Source organism: Rhineura floridana, chromosome 4 (assembly GCF_030035675.1).
Source record: "Rhineura floridana isolate rRhiFlo1 chromosome 4, rRhiFlo1.hap2, whole genome shotgun sequence".
NCBI classification, from domain to species: Eukaryota; Metazoa; Chordata; class Lepidosauria; order Squamata; family Rhineuridae; genus Rhineura; species Rhineura floridana.
The window spans coordinates 48,504,481-48,518,986 of NC_084483.1; the positions used below are offsets into that span (position 1 = coordinate 48,504,481).

A 14,506-nucleotide genomic window follows, 5' to 3' on the forward strand; every position below is an offset into this window, starting at 1 on the left:
AGTACTAGTATTGTAAATGTACTATTGCTGCAGTCCTCCATAGAATTATATATCAGAAAATAATGAAAAACTATGGTGTTTGAAATCTGCAAGTCAGATATGCATGGCGGGGCAGCAGACCCACCCATATCCTATCTGCCTACACCATGCTTACGAAGCATCCTTTACTAACTAATTACTTCTGTTTCATTTATATAAGGAAAGGACCTTTTCAGCTGTGGCTCCCTATCTGTAGAATACACTCCCCAGTGAGGTCCACCTGGCACTTTCATTACCTTCTTTTTGCCATCGCTTCTCGGCCTTTTGGCTAAGATCAAGTGTAGTACCTTCTTTTTGCCCACTCATTTGATAGACTAAAATTATGTTGTTTGTATTAGTGTACTGCCAAAGCTTTTTGTAGCTGTATGGGGTGGTGGTTATTATTTTGTTATATGGTACAATATATTTATTTTCATTTTTAAGAATGTTGTAAGTCACTTGGAGGCCTTCATGTAACAAGCAACTAACAATAGCCCGCCTTTCCTCCAAGGAGTACAAGCTATTTCATCCACACAGCAACCCAGTGATGTAGGTCTGGTTGAGAGATCCTGACTGACCCAAGGACAACCTTGAGTATGAGCTTAATGGATGAGAGGGAATTTGATCTTGGGTCTCCTCAGTCCTAGTTTGAGACTCTGACCACTTCAGATGTTACAGCAGCAAAATGGGAACTTTTATGTGTGTGTTAATTACACTATATCTGGCAGCACATGGACAAGGCCAGTCATGCAGGTCTTTCAACTTGTCATTGCCCTGGATCCTAAAAAGATGGCTCAATGCAAAAGAAGGATCTATCCAAATGGTCCTGCGGGATGAAACCTACAGAAAAGCAGTTTCTATAGTATTCTTTAACATCTAAACATTATCCCTCCATCCCTTTTTCAAGGTGGTAGAATCCCAGGGATCAGCTGCATGTACACGTATCCCAAGTTGAATATTATATTATACATAGACTTCAGAATATTGGAACTGGTTCTCTATGTGTGCTGTATTGCAGGCTATTGGCACAAGCTGACTCAATATTTTATGTTATTCTTTTGTTTCCACATGGCTATCTTAATATCTTCCAGAATGAAGGTTATCACTTTTAAGTGACTGATAAAAGCACATAAATGATTTTGGCTACATCTTTTTAACCAAAATAATAGCTATAAATAGACAGATAATGTCTGGGATCTCCACGGCCTAAGTGCCACTATAAATAGTTCTTAACATTTTCCCACTTCATGCTTTTGAAAAGAACATTCTCCACTTCCTTTCTTGAAGAACCCTAGGGAATTATGCTAGAGCACCACTGCTCAAAAATATGTATATTAGGAAAGTTACAAAAACACGGCTAATGAACTTGATAACAGCCACTACAGAATCCATTGAAAGAGGTCAAGTACATTGGGTTAACATATCCCAAGTCATAATTCATACTAAACTGTCTAACCCAATCACTTCTCTTCAGCTTGGTTCAAAAATAATTTCACTTTCTAACCTTTTATTTAGGGATTTTAGTCATAGGGATATGGAATGCAGTTGAGGTTCTATAAGAATTTAAGCAAGCAAACTAGACCACTAAAAATTGTCCATTCATAATGGGAATGTTAATGGCCTTCCTAGGGCATCAGTCCGATTACAGCAGTAAACAACATTTTAGTCACACTACTCATATAGGAAGGAGGTGCACAATATCTATGTTTGCTATAGTTTACCCTGGAAACAGACTCCTTAGGTGCAGTCAAAATGCTCTGTCATTGATCCAGAGAGAAATAGCAACTGCCTACGTTCTGGCATACCCTGTTGGCTGAGACATTAAGAAAAATGCCACAACAGATGTAAAACTGGGTTGAATAAATTTGGGCAGGTTTGGGGTTTTGTTTTAGCATTCAGAAATGCACGTTGAGCCATTGGGTACTGTGACATCACATTGCCCTGTCAAGTGTGCTGAAATCATGGGTAGGGACCATGCCTCAATGATAGATTCCATCCTCTTAATTCAGCAGTTCACAAATTCAGTCTCTGGCATCACCTCCAGCTGCTGATGTGAAAGAATCTTGACTTGAGGTCACATTTACACCATACATTTAAAGTACTCATATACCACTTTAACAGTCATGGCTTCCCCCAAGGAACCTTGGGAGCTGTTAAGGATGCTCTGTGAGGAGTATCCGAACAACTCTCAGGCTCAGCATCCTTAACAAACTACAGTTTCCAGAATTCTTGGGGAAGGGCGAGAACCATTACTGTTAAGTGGTGTATGAGTGCTTTAAATGTATATAGCATGGATGTGACCTCAACCCTGGACAGCTGCTGCCAGTCAGAGTATAAAATACAGGGATAGTACTGGGCAAATAATCTGACTGGCATAAGGCAACCTTCTATGTTCCTGTGATCCACATCTGACTTACAGAAATAAATGTCACTGCACCAGCAATGGCAGCAACAGAAGTGCTAGAGGTGGCAGAGAGCTAGAAATGGGGTTATGTAGGAAAAAGAGGCATAAGACTGAAAGAGCCCAGAGATTTCCATTTCAGTTTCATAAGAAGGGTGGGTGTGGGATGAAATGATAGGGAACTGAGAACAGAGCATGACAAGAATTGTAGGTTTATATCAGTACTGCACAGCAAAAATTAGGAAAATGTATCCAACCCATTTTGATGGACCTTTTCATTTTAAAAAATTAGGTAGCAATATCACTGAACATTTGTCAGAAATGTCCTTGTCTTAAGGTACATATTGGTAGATGTTATGTAAAAAGCAGCCCTGTCTTTTCTTATAATTATGGTTGAGGTCCTTCATGCTGCTTATGTTCCAATTTTGGTGTAGTCCTAAGTATTAACAGAAACATAAAAGATTTGTATATCTTGGTTTTAATTCAGTATTCACCTGTTTGCACTGGTTTGCTTCCCAGTGTTGAGGCCAAGTCACTCAGGACTCCATCACCAGTCACAACACAACTTGTTCTGTGCCAGTGGCTTGGAAAGCTGCTAATTCCTTAAACCATTCAGTCATAACATAGCTGCTGGGGATATTCTATGCATTGCACTGCAGTTGTGAAATAATCTAGGTGAAGAAGGCAAGATTCAGTTCAAATGTTTTAAGTGTTGATTCATGAACCAAATGTAAATACAATTTTAACCATTTTTTGCTTTCTAAATCTGGTTCAGTAAAGTACGCAGAGTTTAAACTCAGAGGAATATTTATTTATTTAGCAAAAGTTATATACCGCTTGATCATAACAAAACCTCTAAACAGTTTACAAGAAATAATAAAATAAACAATAAACAATGAACAATGAAAAAACATTTAAAAGATAAAGTCAGAAGTAATAAAAAAAATTAAAACACATCAATATAGTATTTTTCATAGCCAAAGCTGGGATGGGGGGCACTAGAATAATGTTTGTATTGTAGATATACCCAAGAAAGATTAATAATAATAATAATGATAATTTTATATCATCCCCCCTCTTTATATATAACATTAATAATTTTTAAAGTGTCTCAAGAACTGCCGTTAGATGATGGTTTATAGCTAACTTATTACCAGTTCATCCATTTTTAAGGACTACATTTTTACAAGGACATTGGAATGAAGTACCAATATTCTGGTGAAGAGTGGTTCATGGCTGCATTCTGAGAGTTCAGCAAGCCAAGTTACAGTGATCAAGCTTAAGAAAAACATAACTGTGTGCTGAATATTTTAAATTTAAGGAAGAGCTAACACAATAGTAAAATATTAAACCCTTCATGTTGGCTTTATTGAAGAAAAAGCATGATTTGGCAGTTGTCCTACAATGGTAAAAGGATTATCTAGACATATAAAAATGATTATTTGAGTCTAAACATAAAACTACAAACAGCAAAAAGAAGTAGGGGAGCAGCCAAATGTGGGAATGGACCCTAACAATCAAGGGTGGGGAGGATCTCAGTAAACCTTAAAATGTGGCTTAGTTTACAATCCAAAGAAGCTGAGATTTCTATGATAATGATGGGTTGGTTCTACACTTAGCTTAAAGTAGGCCCACTGAAATCAATGGAACTTAAGTGAGTCATGACTCATGAGTAACATAAGTTCCATTGATTTCATTGAGTCTACTCTAAGCATAATTAACTTCAGAGAAAATGGTAAAATGGTGTCATGAAACTACTCCATGCAGACCTGCTCTTGCGCACATTTAAATAATTTTGTAATGTCTTTTGTAAACTGCTCAGAGGTGTTTTACAATAAAGTGGTATCTAAATTTTAATAAATTTTGAAATTAGTTAATTGTCTTGTTGCCATAAAGGTGCCTGCATAGTATAGAAACACATTAAAGAGAACATATAGAAGCCTGTTTATGGGAAGCACGCAGGAGAGAGCCTTTTCAATTGTGGCTCCCAGACTTTGGAATTCCCTGCCCCAAGAAGCCTGCTTTGCTCCCTCCCTGATGGTCTTCCGGAAACTTGTAAAAACTATTTTGTTCCGGAGAGCCTTTGGTTGGGACTGACGGGTCAGCCTGACACTGTTTTAAGTTTTTTATCTTTTATTTTTATCTTTTAAGTTCTTTTATTCTCACCTTCTTATATGTGTATGTACATATATACATGTTTTATGTTTGTATGTATGTGCATAATGCATATTATGTATTTTAATAGTATTTTATACATTTTAATTTACTGTAATTTTTAATGTTTTATTGTGTATTTTATTGTGTATTTTATTATATATGTGTGTGATTTTATTGTAACCGCCCTGGGTGCCCTATTGTAGGGTAGAAGGGCAGGATAGAAATATTTTAAATAAATAAATTTACTTGAATGTGCTTCTCACCACTAAAATAAGAACAAACATATCTATTATAAAGTGACTGACGTGACGGGTACACACATAACAAAGTAAGATGTTGAATACTGCAAGCAGGGCTGGCACCAGCCATGACTGAGCCCTTGGGCGCCAGCCTGCCTCGGGGTCCCCCTCTCCCAGCACCACCCCACAGACCATGCAGGACCCAGGGCCGGTTTTAAAGGGCGGCCAGGTTGGGCACTGGCCCGAGGGCCCCGGAGCTACAGGAGCCCCTGAGGGGCCCTCCGCTCCCCTTCCGTGATCCGTGCCCCCCCGCACCCTCACGCGCCCCCCCAACCTGTCTACAGTAGTCTTTACCATTGCCCTTAATTAAGATGGCGGCCGCAGTTTCCCTAAGGTACTGAAGCCGCTGCCGCCATCTTAGTTGATGGCAAAGATGTGTGTGTGTGTGTGTGTGTGTGTGTGTGTGTGTGTGTGTGTGTGTGTGTGTGTGTGTGTGTGTGTGGCATGCATGTGTGCCATCAACAAAGATGGTGGCGGAGGCTTCATTCCCCTTAGGGAAACTGCGGCCGCCATCTTAATTAAGGGCAATGGTAAAGACTACTGTAGAGAGGTAGGGGGGCCGCATGAGGGGGCGTGGGGGCATGTGTGCATACGCACACGCATGCGCACACCCACCCACCCACCGGGGGCCCAGGGCAAGCTGATGCCCAAAGGCCCCCGCATGCCTGGAGCCGGCCCTGGCACAACCGCTCCACTTACCTCTTCTCTCTTTCTGTGAATGCCATCAACCAAGATGGCGGCAGAAGCTTCTCTAAGGGGCTAATACCCCCACCGCCATCTTCACTGATGGCACGCATGCATGCTATGCTGCGTGCGCACACATGCCTGCCATCAATTAAGATGATGGCAGGGCCATCAGCCCTTTAGAGAAGCCTCTGCTGCCATCTTGGTTGATGGCAGCTGCATTCGCAGGGCATTCACAGAAAGGGAGGAGAGATAGGTGGAGTGGGAGGGTGCTGTGGGCCCGCATGGTCTGTGGGGAGGCTGGGGGCTCTGTCTCTGTGATCTGTGGCAGGGTCAGGAATTGGCCCTGCCAAGGATCGCAGCAGGGGAGTGCTACCCCCACACCCTAAGGAGGAGCCCTTCAGGGGCCCCTCCGGGCTGCAGGGGCCCTCAGCTAGGGCCTGACCTGACTGCCCTTTGGCGCCGGCCCTGACTGTAAGGTGACAGATAAAAATCCTGGCTCAGGCAACTTGCCTGAAGCTTTCCAACACTCTTAATTCAGTCCAGAGAAAACACACCCAGGTAGCAAATACGTATTTTTAAAAAATCTAACTTAGCATTAATGATGAGCAAGGCTATACTTTCACGCTGAAACCAAGCATCCCTGACTCAGCTATTTTTAAATTGTGATACACTGAAAACAGCACAACTCCTTATTCCCCCGTCTAAGGTTTACAAACAGCTGAGCAGTATGGCATGCCTTAACGCTATGAATTCCCAAGCAGCTGTTTTTAGCACAAAATATAGCTAGGCTGGGGCCAAAGTGGCCCTGCCCTGTGCATTACGCTACTGTGAGCATGCTCTTTGTTGGAAAAGGAAAATGACAGACTTGATCCATCTCAGGATAATAAATCTGATATAGATGACTTTAGGAGGACAAAACTTCAGTATAACTGACACAAATTATGTAAATGTGTAATACAGGTGTGAGCTCCAGTACTTACTTTATGATCCATGCAGACTTTGTTTTATTTAATGTATTTATATCCTGCCTTTCAAAAAGAAAATCAAGGCAAATTACAACATAAAACAAACAAATCCTTACAAATGGTGTAAGACTTAAAAGGTATAAAACTGTGGCCTGAGCCCTCAGTCTAGTGTTTCCTTTTCCTCTTAAAATTTGATGGCCCCCCAACAAGCAGTTTGGTGTATGAGGGTATCATATTTCTCCAATCACTATTTCTATGTTCACCTTATGCAGAACAGATACTTGGGAATGAACTATTGAATACTACTCGGTTTTTAGACTCAAATCCAATAGTGAATACATTGTGAAAGAAATCGGGAGGTGAAGTAGAGGTCACTTCAAATGGGTAATTGTGTGATGAATGAAAATATTTTTTGAACAGGTAACGGAAAATATACTGATGTATGCAGTAGTAGTAAAATTGTATTTTATGGTATGTGACAGATTATTAACAGATTCAGCTCCAAAGCATGAGGGAGGACAGGGGAGAATCAAATTTCTAGTTGCAAAAATTAAATAAGTATTAAATATTCAAACTAGTTCATTTAAAGATTTACAGGAACTGTGAATCTGAAGCTGGAAAGTGCATCAACTATTGTGTAAATACATATACACAAATAAAGGGGGAAGGTGTGCAAATATTATAACCTAATTTGATAGCATTGTTTGGTTAAAAAAATGTTATCAGCTTAAACTGAATCTATTTTTATTAGATTATACCACAGTTTTAAAATTATTCTTTTGTTGTTGTTGTTCTTTTTCTGAACTGATTGTGTAGGGGATCAACAACACCCCTAAAACACTTTAGACCAAGTGCCTGAGCCACAATTGAACATAACCTATTTGCTTCTGTCTCCAAAATAAAGGAGTTACATTTATGCTCTCACCGTCCCTACCAACTCCATCATAAGATTGTTTAAATATTGAAATAAACCAACCAGCATATGGGTAGGACTGTTTCCAACAGGTACAAAAGATAATATTCCCTAAGTCACCATGTATACAGTAAATGCCTCAGAATATGCAAGTAGTAAAGTATATTTAGTGCTGTATCTTCTTTTATCAAGACAAACAAATGCAAATTATTATTGATTTACATCTGATAAAGTGGACTTTACGAAACTTGTGCCATAAACACGAGAAACTGTTTTGTGTTTTTAGTATGAAGATGTCTGTGTTCCTCAGAGATGATCCTTGCTCTCTCCATAGATCTCCTCAACTGTCACTTTCCAGATGGCACTTCTCCAACATTCTAACCTCTCAGCTCCTCTCTTGGGGTGGAATTAACAGACTGATTTATTATTTATGTTATTATTATTTACGTACCTTACAATACATATTGATGACTGGTACCTGCATGAGTGAAGACCACACCAAAGATTACTCTGTTCAAGGTGAAATGAGATAACATCTGTGATAGCTCATCCTTCAGTAAACATACTCTCGGGCACAACAAGCACTAAAACAATCTACAAAAAAAATCACAACAGAAGTAGAATAAAACACAACAGTAAGAGCTGGCTAAAAGCAATCCAACTGTTATAAAAAAGGAATGTAGCTCAGTAGTAGAGCACCTGCCACTGTCACTCCATGTAGACAACACTGCACAATGGTCTCAATATAAAGCAGCTTCCTATGTTCCTATGCCTGAGTATGTGCCAAAAGAAAGGAGAACCTCCTTAGGCATAACATTGCATGGAAAAGGTGCCATGGCCAAAAAGACCCCATGAACGTGTAACACCCAACTTGCATCAGAAAGCAGGAGCACCCAAAGGGTCTCCAATGAAGATCTTAAAACACCTGCAGGTTCTTGTGGGAAATGATGGCTCTCCAGGTAGCCACTTTAAACAAACAGATGCTCCCCACTTTTCACTTCTCATGCCAAACCTGAAATCTGCCAGATTTAAATTTCCCCACAACTGGAACAACATCCACCTGTGTCCCTGTTAAGAGATAATGGGCATGTGTACTGAACCCTGGCTCAATTTTACAAGAACACAGCATTTTGAGTACAGACTTGCTCTTGATAAAAAGGACAAAAGCATTGTGACATTTCAGAAATACTGTTTTGTTACTATCTCTATACAGCAGCCTACAGTACATTTTGTACTTCTGAAAAAGACAAGAACTTATGTCACAATAAACAGAGTACATTCCCAGAGCAGCTTCCCATGCCCTTGGTTCAGTAAAGTAGTACTGAATAATAATTTAACAACTAAATGCCAAAATTCAATGGAAAGGTAGCAAAGTGGAAAACTTCATCAGTTGAGTTTCTGTCTGTCATTCAGCTTATTAAAGGCACATGAAACCTGCCACAAAATAAAATAGAGATCTACATTCAAAATTCTACTTAGTTAATAATTTCATTTGGATACCTTGGACCAACATGTGCAAATTCTCTTCTACCTCATATGATTGTTGCAAGTCAAAAAGTAGTGCCATAGAATTAAGGGTACATCCCCATCACAGCTTGCAAGGGGGTTAATATATTTCCAATGCAGCCATAGTTCATTTGCTTCTAGACGCTTCAGTCTATACAAGGGATGTGTGACATGTCACTCTTCAGATACTGATGGGCTACAATTCCCATCATTCCTGATTGTTGTTCATGCTGGCTAGGGCTGACAGGAGTTGGAGGCCAACAATACCTGGAAACCCATCCCAGGTCTGTGCAGATGGGCCATTCTCCTTTTAGATGGGACCACTGTGAGACTATCACAGCTTGCACAATCTAAACATCTGGTTTTCATCCTTGTCAGTCACAGGATGTCCCAGAGAAAAAATATAACTGGTATTTCTTGAATTTTTCTTGTGTTAATAGTTTATTATTTATCTGGCCCAGCCCTTCCATGAAGGACTCTAAGACACTGTATTTGGAATTTCCCCTTTTCAGCCTCATAGCCTTGTGACGTAGATTATACTGAAATATAGTGCCTGGCCCAGGGGACATAACAAGCTGCCTTATTCCAAGTCAAACTTTGTGTCCATCTAGCCCAGTACTGTTTACTGCTCTTGGCAACAGCTCTCAGGTAAAGATTCTGCACTGCACCTAGTATTTGATCCTTTTCACTTGTGATGAGGGAGACTGGACCCAGGATCTTTTGCATGCAAAGCATGTGCGCTACTGTTGTCTCTCCCCAAAGGTACCTATTAAGTTTCATGGCCAAACAAGATTTAAATACAGGTCTCAGCACAAAAACCATCTCTCCATCCACAGTTGCACAACTTGGTTCGCACAAGAGCCCAGCCAAATGAAAGAGAAATGTGATCCATACAACACCATATATGAATGATAATGTTTGTTTTAAAGATTTATATCCCACATTTTGATCCTCAAGGCATATTACAATAGATTGGAATAATACAAAACAAATAGTTTTCTGGAAGATTGATGGTTCTGCAGTCCCAGAACAACTGGCAATTGAACCTGATTGTTCTTTCTGGCAGGGAAGGAGAAGCAAGCTTTCTGTTGCTGAACTTTTTCTAATTGGTGGTTGAGGATTGACTGGTCTTCCCCATCCTGCAAAGTAGAGAGTTCAACCTTACAGTGGCCCTTGGACCTAAGGACAGAATGTGCTTCAATCTCAGAGGTTAAACAAAAGGGGTGAATCAATGTCAGTTGTTGTTTTAAAATAACAGCAACAATAATAAGTGCTCTTTTTATAATATGAGAAATTCAACAGGTATTTCATAATTGTCATTTTTTGTCAAGAAGAAGCTGAACCTCTTGGGTTTCTGCCATGTAACTGTTAAATGTACACAGCCTGTCAGATTAAGAAAAAGTAGCAATCCTTGGAAAGAGTGACTCTCTGCAGGAAAGGAGGCTAAGAAAGTGGATAGGGATGCTATTTCTTTAATGACAGACTGACACTCTAAAGGTTCACATGCAGTGTGGAGTATTGCTCAGAAATCTAGATATTCCATTCCCATTCCCCAACAGTCGACATTCAATAGCCACTGGGCATACTCAGCTCTCACTGGGCTGTTTTCAAAGTTCCCCTCCCGTAGGGTATGTTCCCCCAAAGATTATTGTACTTCTGCAAGCTTTCCCCAAGACTGTTGATACTCCCTCTTGTGAATGGATGGCCCCATTTTGCCTACATAAGCACTGCCACTCTCCACCACAGACTGGGAATAGAGGGTGTGCTAAAGAGGCCAAAGGAAGATGAAATATTTTGTAGACACCAAGGCATTTTTAAGTAATAGCTGTGTGTCCAGATGGACACCCAGTTCTAGGTTTTGAATACCCAGTGGACAGAAATGGACACATAAAATTTAATCAATGAACCAAGAATGCAAATTCAGATTGGAAGCCACTGAAACACTCACTAGAGATATGAACATTTAATGAAATTGAATAGAAACAGTAGAACGTAGGGACACATTATAAATAATTCTTAGGGCTCTTACACTGAGTCACTGACATTGACACTGTTAGCTTGTGCATGTGCAGCAACAGCTGATGGAGACTTAAGAATGGATCAACTCCTTACATTGAATCGCTACAGATGATGCTTCAGCCTGTGGTGGTAGATAATAAGAAACTGCAGCAACGATGTTTTTATCTGAAAGAGAAATATGAGGTGGTACTGCTGGTTTTTAGTATGATTTTGGCTTAGGTGCTGCAGAGGCAGCAGCAGCAGTGCAAGTTAATAAGGTTATTTTCTGCTGAATAGTTTGTTGAGCATCTTTCTGCAGTTTTTTGTTTCCTTCCTTCTTGTCCAAGTTACTCAAATTTGAATGCTTCATGTTGCTAGATGCAAAATGCACTTATAACCTTACAAGGCATGGCCGCCTGGTGGATTCTTTGGAGGAAAGGGACATTTGTCCCAGGGAATGATATACAGTAGATGTCTGTGGATGTCCAACTTTAACTGCAAAACCTTCTGTTCTAAAGGGGAGGAGTGAGGGTGAGAGACAACTCCCTTTGCAGAAAGGTAAAGCATTGCACTTTTATTACAAAATATAAAAATGAAACATTTTCTTTTCTTTTCAGTCTTGTCTAATCCCAGAACAATTCTTCTGTGATCTTAACGTTCTGGCATTAGTGTTTTTAGTTTTTACTCTGCGCTATGTAGTTTTTGAAATACCTTTTTTTAAGTTACTGCAAAACAAAAATAAAAATAATACTAAAATATATTTTTGTAATACCAGAACAGCTGTGTATTAACCAGTTTTTCTAAATTCTGAAATTAGTGTTTTAGAGATTATTATTATTTTACTTTCTAATTTGTGTATTTACTAGTGGTTGGGCAAGTTAGTAAGACTTTTGCTAGGCTAGTAACTTGTGTAAATTGAACCACTTTTGCCTCAATACAAATATCAGGGCTTGTACATGTTGTCTTCCCCATGCAAGCTATTTGAATGAAAAAAATGGAAATCCAGTAACAGTTCCTTTAAAAATGCCCTGGTAGACACTCATAAAATCCATGGTTCAAATCCTTACTGAGCCATGAAGCTCAATGGGTGACCTTGGCCCAGTCACAGTCTCTCACCCTAACCCACTTCATAGGGTTGTTGCGAGGGTAAAATGGGGATTGAGAGAACTATGTTAACTGGAGCACGGCGCAGGGAACATATTACCCCTGTGCTTTATTGACTCCACTGGCTCTCAATTTGTTTCCAGGCCCAATTCAAAGTGCTGGTTCTGACCTTTAAAGCCCTAAACAGCTTTGGACCAATGTACCAGAGGGACCGCTTACGCCCATATGTACCTGCCCGGGATTTAAGATCATCTGCCTCTGGTCTCCTCTGCATGCCTGGAGTGAAAGATGTTAGATTGACAGGCACGCGGGAGAAAGCTTTTTCAGCTGTGGCCCCCAAGCTTTGGAACACCCTACCCCAAGAAGTTCGCTCTGCTCTCTCCCTGTTGGTTTTCCAGAGACTTCTGAAAACAATCTTGTTCCGGAGAGCCTTTGGGAGGGATTGAAGGTAGAGCCTGACACTCATTTTATGCCTTGAGTTAAATTTTACCATTGTAGTCCCTTTAGTACCAATCCCTGTGTGTGTGTGTGTGTGTAGTATTTTATATATTTTAATTGTATTTTATGTATTTTACGTTTATTTTAATGTTTTTGTGATTTTACTGTTTACAATTTTACGTTTGATTTTATTTTTGTAAGCCGCCCTGAGTACTCCATTATAGGGTAGAAGGGCAGGATAGAAATATTTTAAATAAATAAATAAACCTTGAGCTTCTTGGGAAAAGGGTGGGATATAAATGTAGTAATTTTTTTTAAATTAGAAACAAAAGAGTCATGCCATACATTAAAAAAAGGCAGGGCTTGCTGCAAGCAGGAAAGAGTGGGATGATCTGGGTGAGGACCAGTCCCAAGTGTGGGGGATGCCCAGAGCTCTACCCAAAAGTTAGACCCGCAGCCCCTGCAACGCTCCTTCTCGCTTCTCCAGCCTTGGCGCAAACTTGCCAATGGCAAACGACCTTGGGAAAAGATGATGGAGGCCCTCTAACACGACTACACTATCCCAATTTGGGTGAGGCAAACTTTAATCCTCCCGAGTAAGTGCTGTGTATCTCTCTCTCCTGTGAAAAGTAGCAGCGGCGGGGAAGCAGCCACCCCTCAGCCTCATGAGGTGAGCAGGGCAGCTAAGAGACGCGTCTGCCTTGTCGCGCTTTTCCAGGGAGAACGCATCCCAGTAGGAGAGACAAGAGAGGCGGAGAAATCAACCTTCCAGGGCGGGCTAAACGCTTCGCCGGGCGAGAGGGTAGAGCGGCCTTGCACAAGCCCCGGAAGTCTCCAGCGACCGAGGCGGAGCTGCTTCGTCGCAGGCGCCGTTTTCTTTCCACCCTCCCTTCTTGTCCGGGCAAAAATGGTGGTAGGGAAAGGTGGCGGCAGCGACGATAGCGGTACTTTAGGAGGGGAAGCGGAGAGGGAGTTGAATGAGCCTGCCGGCAACTAGCTCCCGCACTCGGCTTCCCTCCTTCCCTCTTCTCTCCACGCCCGCCCATGCTTCTTCCTGTCTCAGCCATGCGGCTGAGTTCTGAAACCCTCCTCTTCCTTCGTAGGGGTACTTGTAGCCTGTGGAGCAGGAGACGAGACGCCGCTTCCTTCAGGTGGTAGCGGCGTGCCGGTGAGGAAAGCGGGCAGCGCGAATTGATTTTTAAAAATAAGTAAACAAACAATCGGCGGCCCCACCCCCAAGAAGATGTTGCTGTCGCTGGTGCTGCACACCTATTCTATGCGCTACGTGCTGCCTGCCGCTGTGATGATGGGCACCGCCCCCACCTACATGTTGGCCTGGGGAGCCTGGCGCCTGCTCTCTACCCTGCTGCCCGCCCGCTTCTACCACGAGGTGGATGACCGGCTGTACACCATCTACCAGAGCATGGTGCTCTTCTTCTTCGAGAACTACACCGGCGTACAGGTCAGGGCGGGGTCCTGATTTTGTGGGAATGGTGGCAACGTGCCCTTGGTGGGAATCACACTGGACTCCGTTCCCGCTGAGTGAGTTGAGTACAGGTGTGAGAGGCGGAATACAGATGAGTGAGTGGAGGCAGTGGATGCTCCTTGCACCCTCTTGCTCTCGATGGCTGGAAGGTGAGAGTGCTCTTCCTGGGTAGTGCTGTGGCCTCCTGCTGCACTGCCAGGAAAGGGAACAGAGGCACACCACTGCATACATACCACTTTCTTGCCTGTGTACCCTCTCAGTGGTGTATCAGTGAGGGTTGGCCACAACAAGCTTAATACTTGTTGGTGAGTGAGCAGAGGGGCTTCAGCTGCAAGGAACCATTGCTCACCTGTGCATGCTCATAGCAGTGTAATGGGATGATGGCTTCTGGATGGCATAGTTGGTCCAGTCCTAATAACTACTGTGCCTCCTAGAAAGTGTTAAGAACTTTCATGGGTGACTTTGCAGAGAAAGAGTTGATCCTTGATAGCTGCCTGACCCGTATTCAGAGCTTGGAAAAGTTACTTTTTTGAA

The 14,506-nt window shown here is 41.7% G+C and overlaps 1 protein-coding gene and 1 pseudogene across 2 annotated transcripts in view; both read left to right on the forward strand.

The window, feature by feature from the left end:
• Positions 1-287: 287 nt before the first annotated feature.
• Positions 288-395, forward strand: LOC133384722 (U2 spliceosomal RNA; annotated as a pseudogene).
• Positions 396-13,238: 12,843 nt separating this feature from the next.
• The window catches only part of AGPAT5 (1-acylglycerol-3-phosphate O-acyltransferase 5), a 41,476-nt gene continuing 40,208 nt past the window's right edge, over positions 13,239-14,506 (forward strand). Inside the window, exon 1 of one of the 2 annotated variants that reach the window (XM_061622915.1) lies at positions 13,239-13,948. In XM_061622915.1, the coding sequence (XP_061478899.1) occupies positions 13,730-13,948 (219 nt within the window). In that variant the 5' untranslated portion in view covers positions 13,239-13,729. The remainder of the gene's footprint in view (positions 13,949-14,506) is intronic. The other variant, XM_061622914.1, reaches the window with a different exon arrangement.